Source organism: Fundulus heteroclitus, chromosome 22, assembly GCF_011125445.2.
Source record: "Fundulus heteroclitus isolate FHET01 chromosome 22, MU-UCD_Fhet_4.1, whole genome shotgun sequence".
In the NCBI taxonomy this organism is placed as follows: domain Eukaryota; kingdom Metazoa; phylum Chordata; class Actinopteri; order Cyprinodontiformes; family Fundulidae; genus Fundulus; species Fundulus heteroclitus.
The window spans coordinates 18089932-18112165 of NC_046382.1; the positions used below are offsets into that span (position 1 = coordinate 18089932).

Sequence of the window (22234 nt, forward strand, 5' to 3'; positions counted from 1 at the left end):
CACATTCCATGAATGATGTTAGTTTGTTTCCAAAGCATGTTAGTGACATAGAGGAGAAAAAGGGCAAAATAAGTTTAACAAGAAAAAAGCTGACCAAGAAAAATAAGAATGCCCAACAAGAGGAGCCGGAGCTCAGCCAGTGACTCCCTGAGAGTCTCTTGGTATATTTGCACCATTTTTTGTGTGTGCCCTGACAGCTAAACTGGAAGGAAAAAATCAAAAAACAAAAATCACCCGAGCCAAAGATCCAACGAAAGGTCATGATTTAAAGAGATCATGTGGTTTATAAAAAAGAATCCCTAAAGCACATCATTTGACCCTCTTTACGCAGTTCTATGTTTAAAAGACTCATGATAACCTTATTTTTGTTCGTTTCTATTAATATTCATTTGCATTTTTTTGTTGTTGTTCAGTCTTCAGCAATTTTCCAATCCATCGCATCAGACTTTCTGGCACTCATTCAATACTTTACCTTTCATTTGGTCTTACTGATGAACTTTAGGATCACTTTACTGCAATGAGACAAAGAAAAGAGGACCTGACAAGGAATGAGGAGGATGGATATCTTGATCCCCCATACAGCATGCACTCAGTATGCTTGGGTTTTCCTTTTAAATTTATATGCAGTGAATGGTCAAGTTGGATATTTTCAGAGATCTGCCAATAACCAGAGTGCAGAGACTGCAAACTAAGCATTATTAATGGTGAGGTGAAGATGAACTTTTCACAGCAAGGGAGCAGGGACAAATCTAGACATTTTTTCCCCCTGGTGTTTATCTGAGAATCGGTAACAGTAGAAAGAAAATACAGCATTTTGTTTACCAGTAGATAAACAGTCTAGCAAAACATTTTGACTGAAGTCTAAATGTTTAGACTTGTATTAGGTATGCTGCAACAATGATTCTATTCTATTGCATTCTATTGTGAAGTCAGCAGCAAATTATCCCACCCGTTGTTTAAATGAAAATAACTTTTTAGACATTTAAACTGAAGCAAAAATCAATATAATATGAAAAAGTGTAGAGTATTACTTTTACCAGAAAGTGTTAGTTATTTGTCTCTAATTCAAATTGGGTTGTTTTTATCCAAGGAATTTTTAGGGTGTAAAGAGTCTGCCCTTTGCATAGTGACAGCTGCATCCTGACACCGTTTCATTTGTGTCAGTATGCTACAAATCAGACTACATGTGGTGTTTTTCCAACCACATGTTCCAGGAAAACTCTGGTGGCATCCTGCTTTGCAAAAGTCAAACTACTGGTAAGACTGTCCTCATCAAATCTTGATGAACATTAAAGAGAGTAAAGCAAGTTAATGAAACTGGAAAGTCTCAAAGTAATTTGTACTAGTGCGACTACTATTACATCTACAACAATTTTGTGTTTATAGCTAATAACTATTATTGTGTTATTTTTGCAAACAATCTTCCAGAGGTGAGCCCATCAAAGTGAAAGTGTATAGATCCCAAAGGGGGATTATTTTCGCTAAACTTTTCATGCTAATAAATTAAGATTTAATTTCTTTCAACAGGAACATGGCTCAAAATATTGGGGCTTTGATACTTTAAGCATATTAGGATAATAAAATAAAAATACTGTCATTATGCTATTTTATGTAACAGAAATGCAGATTTCGTTACTAAATAAAAGTTTCAAAATAGGTCAGAAATGTATATTTGTGTAAGGGAATATAATGTAAGGGAACATAAACCACTAAATTCAAGCCATTTTAACTTTCTCCCAAAGACAAGCTGTAATTGTTGGAGTATTTGAAACAGCACTGTATAAGTTTTGACCCAAGTATTAGCTTAATTTAATATTGCCCTTCTCAAAAACTTCTCGATCTGCCGGTCCAAAGTGGTTTGCTATCAGATTCCGAAACCCAGAGGGAGACTGTTTAATTTTGCAACAGTGCAGTGTTGCCAGTGGCCTTCAGGGTTGCTAAACCTGGAAGTTTCAGGTCCAAAGTTACACTGTGCTGCTTAAAGTTAATATAGACATTTATTTTCTTTAAAAAAGCCAGAGAAAAATAAAATAATTGTGTATTGGGTTCAAATTTAGATGTCCCTGCCCTCTTGTGGTGCTGCTAAGATCTCCACCATAAAACACCATGATTAAATTAGGCAATGCGTTTATGTCTTAGAACAAACGTAGTTTATGAAGCCAATGATTTAAGTGTATTTATTTTAATTAATTTAGTTAATCTCTTCATCACCATTTGTACTGTTACCTGACGTAGATTCCTTGTAACTTTGACATCATGCCAATCATTGTCATTAAATTTCCCATTGACTGGCTCCACAAGAGCTTCAAAGGCTCCGGACCCCAAATTAATGACGAGTGACACAGCCCCGTTTTTCAGCGCCAGGTTGACATAATCTGCAGATTTGCCCGTGTGCAGCATTAGTCCGTTCCTCTGCAGGGTTTTGAATGACAATGTGATTTCATCACTGCTGCTTTGAATCGGGTTCAAGGACAAGTCGTAGCAGAAGAACTCGGATCCTTTGAAGGTTGCAACATACTCTTCTTTTCCTGGGGAGACAAGAGAAAGAGAAATGTGTTTCATCAATGTTGAGGCCTCTTGGGGGCTTATTGGGAAGCTGTCTAAAAGGGACAGAATGCCTCGAAATGTTGGTCTATTAAACCTGCTGAAACTGGAGTAAAGGGGCATGTACAATGGAACAGTCATTAGTATTTTAGTGAGCCATCTTCAATTTTGGCACTGCTTTTTCAGCATAGCAAAGCTGGTGATTTCACAGTGTCAAATACATGCAGCGGTGATTTTTCATCACTACTGCAACACATGCTGGAAAACAATTCTGTAAGGAGCTCAAGATTCACACAAATTAAATCACTGCCTACTGGCTGTTATGATATATTTTTCTGGGATGAACCCGGACACAGCACGCACACACAGAGTCAGTTCTTATGAGTGAGTTTTTATTGAATAACCAGAGTCTTTCAACGGACGGAGGTGAAGGGTGTAGAAGCTGGCTGGCAGGAGGAGTGTGGAGAGACTGACCGGGAGGAACTCTGGAGCCGAGCACTGGAGAGCAGGACATCTGAGCAGAGCCGTGGAGCGCAGAGCATCAGAGCCGAGCAGTGGCGAGTAGAGCATCAGAGCCGAGCAGAGGCGAGCAGAACGTCAGAGCCGAGCAGTGGCGAGCAGATCATCAGAGCCGAGCAGAGTCGAGCAGAACATCAGAGCCGAGCAGTGGCGAGCAGATCATCAGAGCCGAGCAGATGCGAGCAGAACCTCAGAGCCGAGCAGTGGCGAGCAGATCATCAGAGCCGAGCAGATGCGAGCAGAACCTCAGAACCGAGCAGATGCGAGCAGAACCTCAGAGCCGAGCAGTGGAGCACAGGACGTCCGAGCCGTGCAGTGGAGGGCTGAACGTCCGAGCCGAGCGGTGGAGGTCTGAACGTCTGAGCCGAGCGGTAGAGGTCTGAACGTCTGAGCCGAGCGGTGGAGGTCTGAACTTCTGAGCTGAATACTGGAGAAAACAAACTGTCGGAAAGTCTTTGGGCTGACTGTAACAAGACCAGGTGAAAGGAGTCTTCAGGCTGACGGGTACAAACGGAGCTGACAAGAAAAACTGGCAGGGACTGAGCGGGAGTGAACGCTATAGACCGGCGACGGGAACAGAAAGAGGTGAGTCTGATAAAGCGGTGGGAACAGGTGGAAGCAGTTGTGGGTTAATTGCAGCCTGCCAGGTGAAACCGATCAGGCTGCGCAGGAACAAGAGAGAGGGAGAGAGGCTCAGCCTGCAGCCAATAAGCTGCATCCTGACAGTACCCCCCCCCCCAAGGCCGGACACCGGACGGCCCAGAATCCCCACACCGGGCGGGTGGAGGGGGCCCAGGAAGGCGGGCAAGAGTTGAAACCGAACACTGAGGGACCAAAGAGCCTGCAAACACGGGGAACCAAAAGGGGCCAGAGAACACGGGGAACCAAAGGGGCCAGAGAACACGGGGAACCAAAGGGACTAGAGAACACGGGGAACCAAAGGGACTAGAGAACACGGGGAACCAAAGGGACTAGAGAACACTGATGTGCCAAAGCACAACCAGGGGGCGGCACATCAGGGAAAGGCACGAACGCTTGACTGCACCGGGGGATAAAGCGAGCGCTTGACAGCGCCGGGGATAAGAGCGAGCGCAACACAGCGCCAAAGGGAAGGAACGGGCGCAACACAGCGCCAAAGGGAAGGAACGGGCGCAACACAGCGCCAAAGGGAAGGAACGGGCGCAACACAGCGCCAAAGGGAAGGAACGGGCGTACACAACGCCAAAAAGGGAAGGATTGGGCGTATGGAAACGCCAAAAAGGGAAGGATCGGGCGTATGGAAACGCCAAAAAGGGAAGGATCGGGCGTATGGAAACGCCAAGGGCAAGGAACGGGCGTGTGGAAACGCCAAGGAGAAACAACGCCGAAGCGTGAGAGGAGCGCTGGGGCCCAAGGGGCGAGGTCGCCGGGACGTGAGGGAACCGCCGGGGCGTAAGGGAGAAGTTCGCCAGGGCGTGAGGGAAACGCCGAGGCGAAACAGACGCATGACAGCGCCAAGGGGAAAATATAGGCGTACGAAAACGCCAAGAGGGAAAGAACGGACGTACTTAACGCCAAAGGGAAAGAACGGGCGTACTTAACGCCAAGGGAAGGAACGGGCGTACTTAACGCCAAGGGGAAGGAACGGGCGTACTTAACGCCAAAGGGAAGGAACGGGCGTACTTAACGCCAAAGGGAAGGAACGGGCGTACCTAACGCCAAAGGGAAGGAACGGGCGTACCTAACGCCAAAGGGAAGGAACGGGCGTACTTAACGCCAAAGGGAAGGAACGGGCGTACTTAACGCCAAAGGGAAGGAACGGGCGTACTTAACGCCAAAGGGAAGGAACGGGCGTACTTAACGCCAAAGGGAAGGAACGGGCGTACTTAACGCCAAAGGGAAGGAACGGGCGTACTTAACGCCAAGGGGAAGGAACGGGCGTACTTAACGCCAAGGGGAAGGAACGGGCGTACGACAACGCCAGAGGGAAGAACAGGCGTACGACAACGCCAGAGGGAAGAATAGGCGTACGACAACGCCAGAGGGAAGAATAAGCGTACGACAACGCCAGAGGGAAGAACAGGCGTACGACAACGCCAGAGGGAAGAACAGGCGTACGACAACGCCAGAGGGAAGAACAGGCGTACGACAACGCCAGAGGGAAGAACAGGCGTACGACAACGCCAGAGGGAAGAATAAGCGTACGACAACGCCAGAGGGAAGAACAAGCGTACGACAACGCCAGAGGGAAGAACAAGCGTACGAAAACACCAAGGCTCAACAACTCCTGCTGGAACACGACTGGTGTACAGAAACGCCAGGGGAAAACCCGCCGGGGCGTGAGGGAAACACCGGGGCTTGGGGAAGAGAACGCCGGGGCGTGGGGAGAACGCCGGGGCGCCAGGAAGAAGTATGCCGGGGCGCAAAGGGAACGCCGGGGCACAAGGGAAACAGGAATATCTAAAACACCAGGGAACAAGATCGGAGGGCGTACTAACACGCCGAGGAACCGAGAAAAGAGGGCGTCCTAACACGCCGGGGAACCACGAATCAGAGGGCGTCCTAACACGCCGGGAAACCGAGAATCAGAGGGCGTCCTAACACGCTGGGGAACCGAGAATCAGAGGGCGTCCTAACACGCCGGGGAACACTAAATCTAAACGCCAGGAAAACAAGACCTAAACACCAGGGAACTAGAGGGTGAGCTAGGCAGCAACAGGCCAAGCGCGCCAGAGGGCACAGACAGCGACTTAAGCACTGGAGGGCTCTGGCGGCGACCTGCGTGCGCTGGGCAGCGACAGGTTGGCGCACCAGAGGGCTCAGCCGGCGACATAGGGGCGCCGGAGGGCTCTGGCAGCGCCTAAACAAGGGAATAACAACAAGAGGGTGAGCTAGGCAGCAACAGGCCAGGCGCGCCAGAGGGCACAGACAGCGACTTAAGCACCGGAGGGCTCTGGCGGCGACCTGCGTGCACTGGGTAGCGACAGGCTGGCGCACCAGAGGGCTCAGCCGGCGACATAGGAGCGCCGGAGGGCTCTGGCGGCAACCTGCATGCGCAGGGCAGCGACAGTCTGGCCCACCAGAGGGCTCAGCCGGCGACATGGGTGCGCCGGAGGGCTCTGACAGCGACCTGCATGCGCCTAAACAACACAGAGACACTAGGGCAAGACAGAACAAAACAACTACGGAAGGGAACTAAACTAACCTAAACAGGGCAAAACATACAACGAAAACAGGAGAAGGGTGTAGGGACCTAGAAAGCGTAGGGCCCTTAGAGAGCGCAGGGACCTTAAAGAGCGCTGGACTCCATCCAACGCAGGAACCCATACAGCGCAGGAACCCATAAGGCGCAGGAACCCAGACACCTAAATACTAAGGGGGAAGAAAAAAAAACAAAACAAACAAAACTAAAATAAAGAAAAAACAAATACAGAACAAGACTAGAACTACCGGGCTAGGACAGAAACTACAGAGGCTAGACTGGAATTACAGGGGCTAGACAGGGACTACAGGGTCAAGACAGGGACTACAGAGCTAACGAAACTACAGGGCTGACGAAACTACAGGGTCTCAAACTGAAAAATCAAAACAAGACTGGTAAACTAGGAAAGGAACCAAAAGCTAAAGCAAAACTATGAAACAAAGCAGAACCGGGAGATGAGGGCAAATACAGCTGAACTGATGAAAAACTAGATAACTAGAGCTAGAAATAACACAAACCAAAACAGGAAGTCTAAGGTAAAAAACTGGAACTCAAAAACAAAACTCAGAAAACTAACCTAAAAAATAGAACCGAACTGGATAAACAAAAGCTAAATAAAACTCTAATACTCAAAAGCAACATAAATCCCAAAAAATTCTAAGTAAACCAAAATCTAAGGTTGAGCCAAAACAAAAGAACAGAAGGCGGAAATAATTCTTCTAAACAATAAAAAATATACAAAAAGACTAGAAACTAAAGCAGATCTAGAACACAACACCAAAAAATAACTCTAAACAAAAACCAGAAGGCGCTGGGCAACAAAGTCTGAATATGCTGGGCAGCAGCAAAAGTTAGCGCTGGGCAGCGACGACGAGGAGCGCCGTCCTTAGTGCTGAGCAGCGGGGAAGGCGGACCAGGAAAACAGAGTCAGAGGCGGGGCGTCGCAACTCTGCGACCCAGGCGAGACGAGACAGAAACGTGGCGTCGCAACACAGCGACCCAGGCGAGACGAACCGGAGGCGAGGCAGATCCTACCAGCTTCTACACCAGGCTCTGTGCGTGCTCGGGTTCATCCCTGGGCCGGTCTATAATGTTATGATATATTTTTCTGGGATGAACCTGGACACAGCACGCACACACAGAGTCAGTTCTTATGAGTGAGTTTTTATTGAATAACCAGAGTCTTTCAACGGACGGAGGTGAAGGGTGTAGAAGCTGGCTGGCAGGAGGAGTGTGGAGAGACTGACCGGGAGGAACTCTGGAGCCGAGCACTGGAGAGCAGGACATCTGAGCAGAGCCGTGGAGCGCAGAGCATCAGAGCCGAGCAGTGGCGAGTAGAGCATCAGAGCCGAGCAGAGGCGAGCAGAACGTCAGAGCCGAGCAGTGGCGAGCAGATCATCAGAGCCGAGCAGAGTCGAGCAGAACATCAGAGCCGAGCAGTGGCGAGCAGATCATCAGAGCCGAGCAGATGCGAGCAGAACCTCAGAGCCGAGCAGTGGCGAGCAGATCATCAGAGCCGAGCAGATGCGAGCAGAACCTCAGAACCGAGCAGATGCGAGCAGAACCTCAGAGCCGAGCAGTGGAGCACAGGACGTCCGAGCCGTGCAGTGGAGGGCTGAACGTCCGAGCCGAGCGGTGGAGGTCTGAACGTCTGAGCCGAGCGGTAGAGGTCTGAACGTCTGAGCCGAGCGGTGGAGGTCTGAACTTCTGAGCTGAATACTGGAGAAAACAAACTGTCGGAAAGTCTTTGGGCTGACTGTAACAAGACCAGGTGAAAGGAGTCTTCAGGCTGACGGGTACAAACGGAGCTGACAAGAAAAACTGGCAGGGACTGAGCGGGAGTGAACGCTATAGACCGGCGACGGGAACAGAAAGAGGTGAGTCTGATAAAGCGGTGGGAACAGGTGGAAGCAGTTGTGGGTTAATTGCAGCCTGCCAGGTGAAACCGATCAGGCTGCGCAGGAACAAGAGAGAGGGAGAGAGGCTCAGCCTGCAGCCAATAAGCTGCATCCTGACACTGGCCAATTATATCTTACGGCAATAAAATCAGTAAATGATTTTTTTTTTTCTGTCTAAGCTAAAATAGTGTGCTCGACTTTTACTCAAAAGCATCTTTGTAAAATATATCAGCAAAGATGTGTCCCCATGTAGCCTTAAAAAGAAGTTTGTTTTTTCTACTGATAAGAAACAGGCTGCAAATCTTTTTCTCTGATTAAATCGTCATTAAAAGTAAAACTTGTTGTTTTCCAATTAGCTCATAAGAGAAGAGAGACGCTAAGGATACACAACATAATAAGTGCTAAACTGCAAGAGCACATTCTTTTATGAGTCAAATTTGGCCGGTTACTGTTATCGGGATATACCAGTGTTTTAAAATGTTATGATTTCCAAACCGCAAAACAAAATCTGTCAAAAATCTATATTGTTCCTACTGTTTAAAGTGCTCTTAACTATATTCCAGAGAAAGTGCCAGGATTTTCTACAGAGAATTGCAGCACTGTCCCTCCCACAGCTGTTGTTGTGCACTGGTGGCGTTTCATTTTTCTGTGAGTGCCCAGAAAGACTAACTCACTGGTTTACAAATATTTGGTCGCAGAAAACCCAGAAAGTTCTGATGTGGATTCTAAAGAAGCGTCCACCCATCCTTTTTTACTAATGTATACCAGACTTAGCAAATATTCAACCTGATAGCAAGTAATTACCCAGCAAATATTGTGTTTTCTCTCTTTTTACTTTATTCTGAGTATAAGAATGAAATTAGCAATAAAAACATATTGTAGATAATGATGACATGCACACATTCAGAAATGGAAAACCATAAATAAGAACCAGCTTTGTTGTACCGCTGTGCATAAACGTGTTAATTAAACCGGATCATCTGAAGAGATATCTGGCTTTGCTCTACAGCTGCTGTTATGTAGTACAGGTACTTAGTGAGTGGCATGTCTGGATAATACATCTACAATAGAGAGGATGTAATATCTCCTCCCCCCAAATACAATCACAGGAATACATAAGGGCAGGAACACATTAATGCATTTAAAAACACCAATTTGTCAATTTAAAAGTATTTAAAGTCAGTAACTAAAAAAGATATGCCATCACCTTGATTGAAACAGTCTTACATTTCAACTGTATTACATTGTTTTATTTTAATAATGTACTGAAATTATTTCCGGACTGGTTTTGTCTTTGTTTGGCATATGGCACCTAGATTTGACATAAACCACCGTGCTTTGCAAAACTGTTGACAGACAAAACACAAAGTAGTGCGCAATGATATAGTGGAAGGTTTTCTTTACAGGCAGAAGTCCGAATTTTGTTTACTCTACATGTATTCAACACATCTGATAAAATACTTTGTAAAGACACATTCTTCTACAGTTGCAAATCTTCTGAGGTATTTTATCAACATCACACATGTAGAGAGTGAAATATTTCCCTCTTCGTCTTTGTGACATACTTTAACTCAGTCTAATGGGATGGAGGGCATTTCTTCAAGTCTTCCCACAGATTCTCATCTGGATGCCAGTCTGGACATTAACATACAATACAATTATTTAAACCATTCAATGCTGTCTCAGGTAATTAGAATTGTTGTCCTAGTGGAAAGTGAACCTCCTTCCTGGTATTAAGTTTTAAGCCACATCTAACAGGTTTTTAATAATAATCATCTTTATTGTCATTGCAACATACATTCCAATGAAACTTCTTCTCTGCATCTAAAGCCGGGCGTACACTGTACGAGTTTTTCCCCTTTTCGGGCCGATTCTTCAGTCGTGCGAGCATTTTTTGAATCGGCCGAATTTCAGCTTGATCGTAGAGGGGGGGAGGAGGGGGGACTGGCTTCTCACGACTACCTCCAGATCAGGAATCGGACGATCGGTGAAAATCAAACATGTTTGAAATTCAGTCGGCTGTCGTGAGGTTTTCGTGAGCGCATCCTGCTGTTCAAGCAGAGCTACGAGGGGGCGCCCTCCCCTCCTCTCCGTCCCCGCCAGCGGAGGGAGGGAAGCGGGCGTCCCTGAAGCAACCTCCGGCCGGTGTTGGGGAGGGCGAGCCGTCCGGTCCGCGCAACGCGCTGGCCGCCTGTTTCGGCACTCCTCCGCGGTCCGCAACGCGCTGGCCGCCTGTTTCGGCACTCCTCCGCGGACCGCAACGCGCTGGCCGCCTGTTTCGGCACTCCTCCGCTTGTTGGGGGGGCGGGCCGGGCGACCTGCCGTGCCGCGCGGCCGCCGGTGCGTCTCGTCCCTCCTCTCTCCCCTCCGTTCCCCCGACGCCCGGTGCCTCCTGCGGGCTTCGCCAGAGCTGGGCTCGAACCCCTGCTCTGGGTCCCTGTCACCCACCGTCGCTCGCCTGCCTCTGCCACCACAGCGAGCGGTCCCAGAGGGGACACGACGTACAGTGTGAGCAGTCCGGTCTCGTCCGAGCGTCGCGCCGCACAGATCGTGAGCGGTGAACTTTTAAACCCCGCGGTTCCATCGCACAGTTTGAGATGTATATAAGTACCACGACTGAAAAACTCGTACAGTGTACGCCCGGCTTAACCCATCCCCTTGGTGAGCAGTGGTCTGACGCTATGCGGCACCCAGGGAGCAATGTGGGGTTAAGGGTCTTGCTCAGGGACCCAGTCTGTGACAGTTGAACCCAGAACCTCCAGGAAACAAGCACAAGGCTCTAATTACTCGGCCTCTACTCCTGGAAGGTTTTCTTTCAGGATTACTCGGTAGGGCCATTGATTTACTCTGACCAGTTACCCTGTCCTTGCTTAGGAAAAGTATCCCCACATCACTCAGGGTGATGTGGAGTAAATGTTTATCTTCACACGTAGTGTTTTGCATGAAGGCTGGAAACTTCAATTTTGCTCCCATCTGACCTAAGAACCCTTTTCCATATCTTTGCTATGTCCCCTAAAAACTTTAAAGAGCCATCCCAATGAGTGTCGTTCAACAATTTTTTTCCTTTCTACTTTTACATAAAATTCAGATGTGTAGAGTGCTGCAAGAGGCCTCTCAGCTTCTTCTCTTATTAATGCTCTCCATGTCTGGCCTGTCAGTTTAGGTGAAGAATGAGGGACTGTGTAGTGTTACGTGAGACGTTCTTTGGATCCGTTTTCATAACCTAACCCTGCATTAAACATCTTGACAGGTCTCTATGTAAATTGGCTGGTGTGTTCCACTTTCTACATCATACTGTTTGTTCACTAATGTTCTCTAACAAACCTCTGAGGCCTTCACAGAACAGCTGTCTTTATGCTGAAATCAAAATACACAGAAGGGGAAACTATTCTTTTAATCAGGTGACTTCTGAAGGTAGTTGTTACACTGGATGCTTTTCGGCTTATCCTGGTAAAAGAGGCCCCACTTAAATGCATGGCACACGTTTTGGTTTCTTCTGTAAAAAATAAAAGACAACCACTTTGAAAACCATGTAGCATTTGCCTCTCTCGTCAAAACTACTGTATGGGCTACTTTGTGTTAGCCTGTATCATAAAAAGCCTTAAAATCAGTTGAGGTTTGTAGTTGCAATGTGATAAAATGTGAAAGAACTGACAGTATGAGTCAGTGTTAATAAAAAAGCTAAATAAACTCTGATCTGCTGTAATGTACCATTTCAATAAGAATCTATAAAGCACTGCTCAAGTCGGCGACATATGTTTCTCAGTAAAGCCAAGCATGTCAGCACTCATCCGCCATCAGTCATACTGGGATTTAACAAGAACATGACTAAAATAGCCCTGAGAAAACATTAACACTGTTACTGTGATGTATAAACAAAACAAAGCGGCAATGAGCGTCAGTGGGCGATGCGTGCAAGCAGCCATTAGAGAGCACTTAAAAACAAGTTTAGACAAATAACAAGCCATTAAAGTCACAAGCAGAAAATAAACCACCAAAACACAAATGGACCAAAGCATTCAATTATCATAGATGGGGCTGTTCATTTATGTATGCACACCAAGCAAACACTGACACACACAAACAAACTCAAGCATACATGCTTAGAGGGGCGCCCAGGCATGGATGCAACAATGTAAGAAATAAAAGGGGTTGCTGTCCACAACAATTTGTCACCTCATTGATTTCCCCTTAAAGGAGCTATAGTGCACCTCTGGGAAAACTACAAGGGGCTGTAATTGAAGCTGACTGGATCTGAACACTCTTTGGTCATTCCCTCAGTGTCTAAGACCCCTATAAGTGAAAATGAGAGAACTCTACCCTGCTCACAAAACCCACATATCACAGTGAGCACATAACAAATAGAGCCAATAGTTTGGGGTCATTCCCATCTCGCGCCACACAACCCCAATAACTGCAAATCATAGGTAATTCCTCCGACCACAGGAGAGTGACCCGTGTGTGTTCACAAAAGTAAAGATATTAGATATTTAAAACATCTGTGGCTTGGCCAGGAGGACATTTCCAAGCAACTAGATCTTGCATGTTGTTTTGAGCAAAATATTATAAGTGATGTTTCTATAAATACACTTTTGTACTGATGATTTTCTGTCCGCTTGTATAGTACTTATGCAAACTCTGTGGCACAATTTCTCTTCGTGCCAACTCAACAAAAACAACATTAAGGTCATATTAGATCATTTTCTTGCAATGTTGTCTGTGGCAGAGTCAGAAAACCCCTGGGGCTTTGGAAGCATTTCACCATGAAGCTTTCAGCCAAGTCAAGTGTCAGATCTTGGCTGCAATTCCTGTTAGCCTCAAACGGCAAACAGCTCATATGCATGCTGCTGGCTTCTTATAACTTTCTCTCCACTTCTGGATCAAACATAACCAGTACAATACTTTAAAACAGAACAATTTAACAGCAAACTGAAAACATTGAAAAGCTTCAATAAACACATGTTTTTTTAAAATTTATGACCATGTGCTTTTGGGCAGCAGCAGCATCTCTAAACAATTCATAAAAAGGCTGTAACTGCTAATTGAGCTATTGTTTCCCAATCCATTATCACATTGTGTTTACACAAGTGTAATGCATAGTCTTGCTGTGTGCATTGATGCAGTACAGTCTCCAGAACAGTTGGGGTTTTGCAACAGGTTTTGCTTTTTGAGGTTGCATATAAACACGGAAAGTCAGTTGACATCACAGAACCTCACTTACAACTATCTGAACTATCCCTTTAAGGGTTATTTTTACCATTGTGTCAAATTAGGCATCTCATAAAATATGGACTGGCAGTCGCCAGTCACATTTTTAAAGTAAGATACTGTAGAAAGGAAATCAGCAAAAGATGTAAAATGTATCCTTCTCCTTTAAGATGGAAACATTAATAAAAATAAAATGTGTATAATTATCATTCATCAGAGATGCAATAAAGGGTTAATGGGTTTTAGCCTTTAAAGATATTAATGGACTATTTTCAGCAAACAACATCCTGACTACCTTGTGCATCCAGCACTGGTTTTTATGAGGCTTAAATGAAAGAAAAAAAAAAAATCAGAGCGAATAAGCCGTGTCTACATATTTATCTTTTTGAAACATTGGAATCACAGCACACGAGTCACTCTGTAGTCTTGAAACTTAGCAGACAGTGTGTCACTCAGATGTGTTATTGCTCTGGAGGAAAAAAAAGCTACTTGATATTGAAGAGGAGCAATATTTTGTCACCATAGTCCCCTGGGTTTCTGGGCGTGTCCCACTTATCTCCCTGGGCTGTCCCACAGTTTACAGTCAATAACACTATAGCAAGCTGCTGGCACCTATTTGCCCTTGAGTCATGACACTGAATGAAATCATGGATAAAAGTCAGCTCCTTTGTCAGTTTTTCTTTCAAAAACAGAGGACAGAATAAGACAGAGTAAGAGTGTAGCTTCTGGGGTAAAAGCCTGCCACAGTTTGTTGCTCTGCATCTTTTAACCCTATTTTGATCGCCAAGTTTTTCACAGGAACATTCACTAATTCTAAAATCTTCTATAAGTATAAGATGTCCTAAATGGGCTGACCCTTGAACTATTTTCACATTTTGTCACCCAAAAATCAGTTTATTTTATTGGGATCTTATGTGACAGACCAACACAAAGTAGCACATAATTGTGAAGGAAGGAAACATTGGATGGTGATCAGAAAAGTGTGGAGGGAATGCGTATTCAAGCCATTTTGCACTGATACCCCTAAAAAAAGTCTAGTACTGTAGAGGAAGGCGCTCTCTTCAGATCAAATCAAAATCTAATATTTTAGGATTTGTGCAAATCCTGCAGCAGGTTTTTTGCTGCTTTTCTTCAGCAGAGACACATAAGAAGCTGGTTAGCGTTAATGCAAAGCTTGGTGGAGCTACATTAAGGAGAAAAAAAATTCAAGAGCCCTTTCTAGAGGCTGCAAAAGACAGCAAAGGACAGAGGTTTCCAACTCAATCATGCTTCTAAAAATAAAGCTACGATGAAATGGTATAGGTCAACGCGGGCTAGTCAGAGTACAGAACTGACGCTCATTGAGAATCTATGGCAAGGCATGACGATTGATATCAACAAATGCTCTACATTCAATAAAACCAAGTTTGAGCCATAAGAAAATGGGTAAAGATGTAGTCTCTAGATATACAAAGCTGGTAGAAACATAACCCAAACACCTTCCAGCACTTTAAATCAGATTGCTACTGAAAAGGGCTATACAAATAAACTTCCCTTGCCTTCCAGTTGTAATTACAAGCAAAATTGTCTCTACAAAGAACTAACTCAGAAGGCTGAAAAGGAATGCATCTCACATTTTAAACATTTTCAATCATTGGAAGCCACTTCACAATAATGTGCCACTTTATGCCGGTCTACAAAAAAATCCCATTGCAATTATTTAAGTTAGTGGCTGTAAAATTGCAAAGCAAAGAAAAAAAGTTTTGGCAGTATGAATAATTTTGAGAGGTCCTGTAACAGCTGTCCAACAATATCTGACTCATATCGCCATCCAAAAACCTCAGTCTCTGTAGTCACCCCACATTTGTGGTTGTGGTGCAGAGCTAACCACCCATATCAATGGAAGTAATACAATTATTCACCACACAAATCAAATTAGTGACAAAAACAGTCAGACCGCTACGTGAAGCTACCACAGAATGCTAGGCATGCAGTACTTCCCTACAAATGGAAAAAAAAAAAAAAGAACAGCAGCAGCATTACTGCCTCAAAAGCATTATTTAACCCTTGATTAATTGGAGCTGAATATGGAGAACTCAATTGTTGTAAACCACAGAGGGGCTGCAAGCTGGCACACGTTGTACTGTATCTACTAGGTGTATGTGGCCGAGCGACTAGGAGGCTCCTCATCAGTCACTTTCTGCTGACACTAATCTGGCATCTGCTACTGTGTGGCTGCTCTTTAAATTAGCTTGCACTGGGGGGGTTGGAGCAAGGAGGGCGCGTTCTGACTGTCAGCATCAAATCATGACACAACCCTCTAAAACAGCCTTGACAGGACATGATAAAAGACCTACAGGAGACGCTTTGGTTCTAGGTGTTATCATTTAAAATGTGACATTCAAGAGCTGATTCTGGATGTAATGCATTAATAAAACACCAGAAAGGTCAAAGTTCTGGCAGAAATGGACTGTCACTTCAACAACAATATTTGATTTAGGATATTGGAACAGGTTTGCACAGGAAACGTTAAAAGACTACACGGGATATGGATATCTATGAGGGTCAAAGGAGAATGAAATGAAAACAATAACTCTCCATAAGTCTTGCTTATGGAGAGTTATTGTCTTAAGCTAATGTAAAGACTAAGTATGAGGCACAGTTTGAACAGATCTAATGTTACACTGCCTTGGATATGCCCCCCCCCCCCTTTTTATGACATGCTTCAGATTGTTATTCATAACATTTACTGTAAGCTGCTGTCACACTTACCCATATAGTTTCTAGATTGCCTGCATTAGGAAGAAAGGTGCTGAACTTAGTGCTTTAAGAAATGTATCAGGACAGGATACATTACTTTTGTCATGGCATCAGAATATTATACTTTATTAATAGTTACAAATCATCAATCACAGTATCGAATGTACGTATATTTACCAAAAGCTGAATACCCTTTTATATCGGTGAAACACAAGGCAGACACGCAATGGTGTGACAGGGTATGACAGTAACACCTTGGGTCAATGTGTCATTGTCAATGGTTGTTGTCATCAGAACAAAACTGGAAGCTTAAGACAAGCCACTTGGAGACCCAAGCTATGACAAAATTACTGGACTGATATTTTGTTTTACTCTGATCATCACACAAGTTTCTGAAGTCATGTACTCTAAAAAAAATAAAAAATTCAAATAAATATTTATCTCACTAATTAAAATAATGAGAAAATAAAACATTTCAAACACTCCTTTGCTTCTCAAAATTCCCAAGTTATATTTGTTTTTTTCCCCCATGAAAGGACTTTTTTGCTAGTTTTCTTGTATCAAGTTAACCATGAAAATCAAACTTCTGTGAAGATGACTGCTTTTGTTGACAGAGCAGCAGTAAAGCAGCAGCGGGGGGAGAATGTCTTAGTTAGATCACTTAAATGTATCCAGACATTTAAAGGATGGAGTCAGCAAGTGTGGATGAGTCTGAGCTTACACATGCTAAGTTGTTTTGGATGCCTTACTGTGCAGCCCTAACATATAGAGCCATTTAGATTCAGAGTAGAAAGATGTCTTGCTGTGCCTCCAGTGGGCCCATCTTCCCTGGTGTCAATCTGCAGAAACACTTTCACACTCATAATTGGCTTCCTCGCCATGATTGTCATTAAAAGTGAAGACATGTATCTATTAAGAAATTATTTGAACATGTGTGATAACAAAACCTCAACACCAACACTTTAACATTTAAGCTCAGGACATTTGGCTAAATTGAAAATAGTTCATTCCATTAAATTCAAGTTCTCCGCTAAGCTTCAGGAACACGTTTATAGTGGGGGATGCAATTCATCTCTCTGCATGGCCGTCCCATGTCTGTAGTAAAAGAATAAGACTACAAACCTATAAGATCACATTTCATCACATTCAATTGTACTGCTAACATTTGCATTTTGGATGTTTGTCTTATGCCTATGGTTAGCCCCAGTGCACACTAAGTTGATCCTGCATTTATTAAAGTGTCTTGGTTTAAGCTTACTTAGTTGAATTCAAAAGAAACAGAAGTGTATCAAACTTAAATGATATTGCTACCCAGTTAACCTGGATTGTCCCAGGGTACTGGGTTTCTGCCACTGTGATGGTTTAAATTGAACAATCCACAGGAGAGGATTCAGGTGGTCAACCTGAGCTGAACTGCTGCTCCCTGCCTGATCTGTTTTCCTCTCCATATGATGTACATCCATTTTGTATTTCCAGTCTGGGTGGGGTGTTATATTTAAGGTGAAAAAATATATCTGTGGTACATCAGCTGCTGGGGGCGAACTATAAACATCCTGCACCAAGTGATCACCTCCTAAAGACTTCAGGTGAGGAGGTCTTGCACAAAAGTATTCACACCTTCTTAAGTTTTCCATCCATTATAATTTTACAATTACAACCATCAATAAATTATGCTAGCATTTTAAGCTCTACATAAAAATAACTACTGTAAAATGGAAGGACAATTTATGGTTTTGTGTTTTTTAAAGCCCTGCATGGTCAAAACCACCTTGTGGTTAAACTTACAACTGTCTCGACCAGGTTGGAATACTTAAAAAAAACTCTAAATGTTTGCTAGTTCTTCTTTATAAAATTATAAATTGGATGGATAGCATCTGTGAACATCAGTTTTCAAATAACATTTTCATTTGGATTTAGGCCAGGACTTAGACTGGACGATTTTAAAATACAAATATGCTCTGATCTTAACCTTTTTGTGGTAGCTCTGACCATATGTGTACGGTAAATTAACATTACGACTAACATAACATATTTTTTTCTCCTATTTTGTGCTGTATTTAGCTCCATTCATGTTTACATTCAGGTTAATCAACTTTCTTATTTCTGCTTAGGAACAAAATCTCCATCGCATGATGCTGCCACCATTTTTCCTCACTGCTGTTTTCTTGGTGATGTGAATGGATGTTGTTCTGCTGTACTTGGCATTTTGCATGCTGGTCAAAAAAACTCGCACTCATCTGACCAGGGGACCTTCTTCCACATGTTAGCTTGTGGTAAACAGTGGCCTAGATTCATCAGTGATTATCCTTTTAAACCTTTTCCTTGATTATGGATTGCCAGATTTGTGGAGTGCACAATAAATCTGTGTGCTGTCTACAGACTCGGAGAGCTCTGCTGCTCCTGCAGAGTTAACAAGGGCCTCTTGACTGATTCTTAGATTAATGTTCTCCTCGCTTGGACTCTCATTTTAGGTTGACAAGGATGTCTTGTTAGATTTGCAGCTGTGTGGTACTTTAAAATCACACACAGATGGGCTTTGCTTAGTATTTTTTGTGATGTCTGAAGACAATTGATTGGACATGATTTTATTTAAGAGTATCAGAGTAAGAAGGGCTAAAAACAAAAGCATGTCTTTTGAAAAATAGCGCGTTGTAATGCATGTCCTTCAAAAAAAACATTCAGTAATAATGGGCACTAATTATAAATCTAATGTCTCTGGCAGTTTAGCCAAGATGGGAGGCTCAAGGTTAAACATCAGTTTAAAACCGATTTCTTCTCAGAACAGATATATTTATAAAAAATTCTGTGAAGAAGCTGCAATCAAGCTCATGAGTAAATTTCCTTATTCACTGACATTCTTGTCAAATGGTATGGATAAAGTCACATGGAAATGATCTAACATGAGCATATGTTTTTGCTAAGGATATTATTTAAATGAATATGAAATCTAATAACATTGAGATAGGACATGGTAGGACATCTTGGAGTGTCAGCTAGATCAAACAGAGTCTATATAAATGATCTGCTGTTCGCAGGATCTCAGTCAGCTGCACAGGCTATCCCCCTCTGGGATCAGCTCCCACAAAGCCACCTCATCTACAGCTTGGCATCACCACTTTGATGATGCATACACCTGTGCACACATTCAGGCAGGCAAGGAAAACAAACACAATAGACAATGGAAATCATGCAGATGCACACACACACACACACACACACAAACACACACACACACACACACACACACACACACACACACACACACACACACAAAGGCAGACTCAACAAAGTCCTTTTTCTAAATCCCTTTGGCACATACAAAATTAATTTCTAATACCAACAGAGTCATGCAAACTGCCTCATGAAAAAACTTTAATTACCCTTCTTAAAATAGACAATAGTATATATTTGTTTTAACTAACCACTCTACATTAATATGAATTTCAAAAGTTAAAGAACAAACAAAATGAAAAACTAACTGTGGCACTAAGAATCACACTAAGTTTAAAGGCATACTATGCAACATTTTTTCAGTTAATTAATATGTCCCATACCGTTTTGGATGATTAAATGAGTCATTTCAGGTCGAACTAAGGTTTTCTCGGCCGCCCTGGTGGTCTGTGGGGGAAATACCGTACTTGCAATTGCAAGAGCCCTCGGCCCGCACGCACAGGCTCAGAAGTCTCGTGCAAGACCCCGAGAGTCGGTCTTGCTTTACGGTGAGAACTCCATGTGTTTTTGCCCTGCCATTCACTATATGCATGCGCGAAAGCAACAAGAAAGAACCGCGTGTTAACGTCAAATAAACTTGCAAGCATATCGAGTTTATTATTATTATTATTATTATTATTATTATTATTCTTTATGTATTTATTTATTTATTTTTTTAATGTTGGCGATGCGGTCGCCTCGTCAAGATAGCGCTGCGGGAAGCCTGATGTTCATACTTTCACTGTGTTAGTCATTGTTTGTACTGCCGTTTTTTCGACTTTTCCTTGCGTTTGCCTGTCTGCTAAGCTCAAAACAACCGCGCCTGGCTTGACGGAGAAACCAGAACAGCTGAGCATTTTTATGACAGTGCACTTTTACTTTCGCCCTCTGGGGGGAGCCTCGCTGGAAAATCAACCCCGGTTGCATAGTATACCTTTATTGCAAAGAAATAGCAAATATTCTTCAGCTTGTTTTGTCAAGAGGCTCAGAGAGTTCAGAAATGTGTGAAGAAGGCTTTTTGTTTAAAGAAAAGGGAGCAGACATATCAGATCAAATTTATCAGAGAGATAAAAATAGGGAGACATTTATAGCTGTCAGGTGTACCGTAACACTAGATCTTCCTTGTTGTATTTTATCATCGTTGAGGACAATTCTGTGCACTTGGTTTAACAAATAATCCCCCATTCCCCTAACACCGCATTTGTTTTATTTTTCGCTTCAGCATTCAACACCAAAAGCATGGAACTATCTGGGACTCCCCAGTTCTTCAATGTCCAAGTACATTTCAACAAGAAATTGGCATTTGCAATAAATAATATATTAGACTGTGAAACACAAAAAAACCCAAAGAGAAACAAAACAAAGATCTGCACACACTCAGCCAGTCAAACATGATGTGAACACTAATGCACGCTGGGTGGCCATGTTTGTAAGCACACATGTGAAACAGCAGGCATCCAGATGTAGGGCTTTCGCTCGCTCCTAGCTCATTAAAGAATCACCACTACAATACAGGAGGAAAAGGGTGAGCAAGGGGTTGAATAGTAATCTGCAAAGTCCTATTAACATTTGCACAGTGAATCCACAGTATAATGACGAATGCCTGAAATGGATCTATAATGTCATTAAAAGAGAAGAAGCATTTAGATTTGGAAAATAATGTGGGTGGCTGTTTTTTTTCTTCTTCTACACACTAAAAAGGCCAGATGACAACAAAGAGTTTTGTTTTTTTCAGAATCCCTTAATAACAGCTTGATATTCTAATGACAAAATAAATAAATAAACTGTTTGAACATTGGCGTAGATAGGATTCTTTCTGCGTATACAGTTTTAAAAGTGCTGGCAATAAATCTTAGCCGTATACCTGTTCACAGGCTTTTTAGATGAGATCTAACTCTGTCAAGGTTGCCAGCACAGAAATAAAAGTGCATGCTGTGAGGAGGCAGCAGAGGTTACCATGTCCACTTTTGATTACAGGAGCCAGGGATGAAGACTCCGACTGCTAAGAAACCGCCGTTTGGCAGGCGTCTAATCTGATCCATATACGTGGAGACATTCCTCACAGTAAAGTCAAGAGGCACAGAACCATGTCGCTGAACAGAAATAATTCATGTGCTAATTACATCGCCACAGTCTCTCTGGATGATTTCGGTACAGAGCAGCTCTTGTCCTCTCAGCTCTTACCACTGAGATCCACTCTCTGCCAGACACACCATGAATCCTTAATGGAGAGAGCAGACAAGCCGACTTCCTTATCACTATCCTCTTATCGCTAATCCCTTATTGCTAAGACAATAAAACACTATTTTGGTACTGAACTGCAATGATTTAGCATACCCTTGAATGGACCGTTTATCACACAGGCAATTAATAAAAGTCAATTTAATAGTTTTATTACAGTTTATTCACCTGCTACTATATTACAGCAGCTGGTTTGTAAAAAGTAAAATGTGCAAAAGGGTAATGCCTTCAGAAATACAAAGTTATGTTTTTTCCCTAGATTTATTGTAACAGGTGTGAGATAAACTATGTTTACAGTGCATGGCAAAAGTATTCATACCCCTTAGAACTTTTTGTCATTGTGTGGCATTACAACCACAAACGTCCATGCATTTTAATATGGTTTTACAGATCATCAATTATTCCAAGGCTGATGATAAACTGACATTTTTGTTAGAAAATATGCAAAGTCTAGCAGTGTAGATTTGAATTTAGCCACCTTTACTATTATACCCTTAAATAAAATCCACTTCAACAGGCTACAACTGTTCTGTGAAGGCCTGAGATGTCTGCTTAAGAACTTTGGTGAGCAAACAGCATCAGTGGGACCATGTAGCATATGAGACACATCAGAGATAGAGTTGTACATATGTTTAAAGCAGCAATAGGTTCATGAACAATTTCCCAAGCTTTTGACACTTTCCTGACAGGGTTA

At 43.3% G+C, this 22234-nt stretch overlaps 1 protein-coding gene across 1 annotated transcript in view; it reads right to left on the reverse strand.

The window, feature by feature from the left end:
• Positions 1-22234, reverse strand: part of LOC105923295 (neurexin-1a) — a 400667-nt gene that overhangs the window by 267863 nt on the left and 110570 nt on the right. The window contains exon 7 of the mRNA XM_036126148.1: positions 2227-2528. Within this exon, the coding sequence (XP_035982041.1) occupies positions 2227-2528 (302 nt within the window). The remainder of the gene's footprint in view (positions 1-2226; positions 2529-22234) is intronic.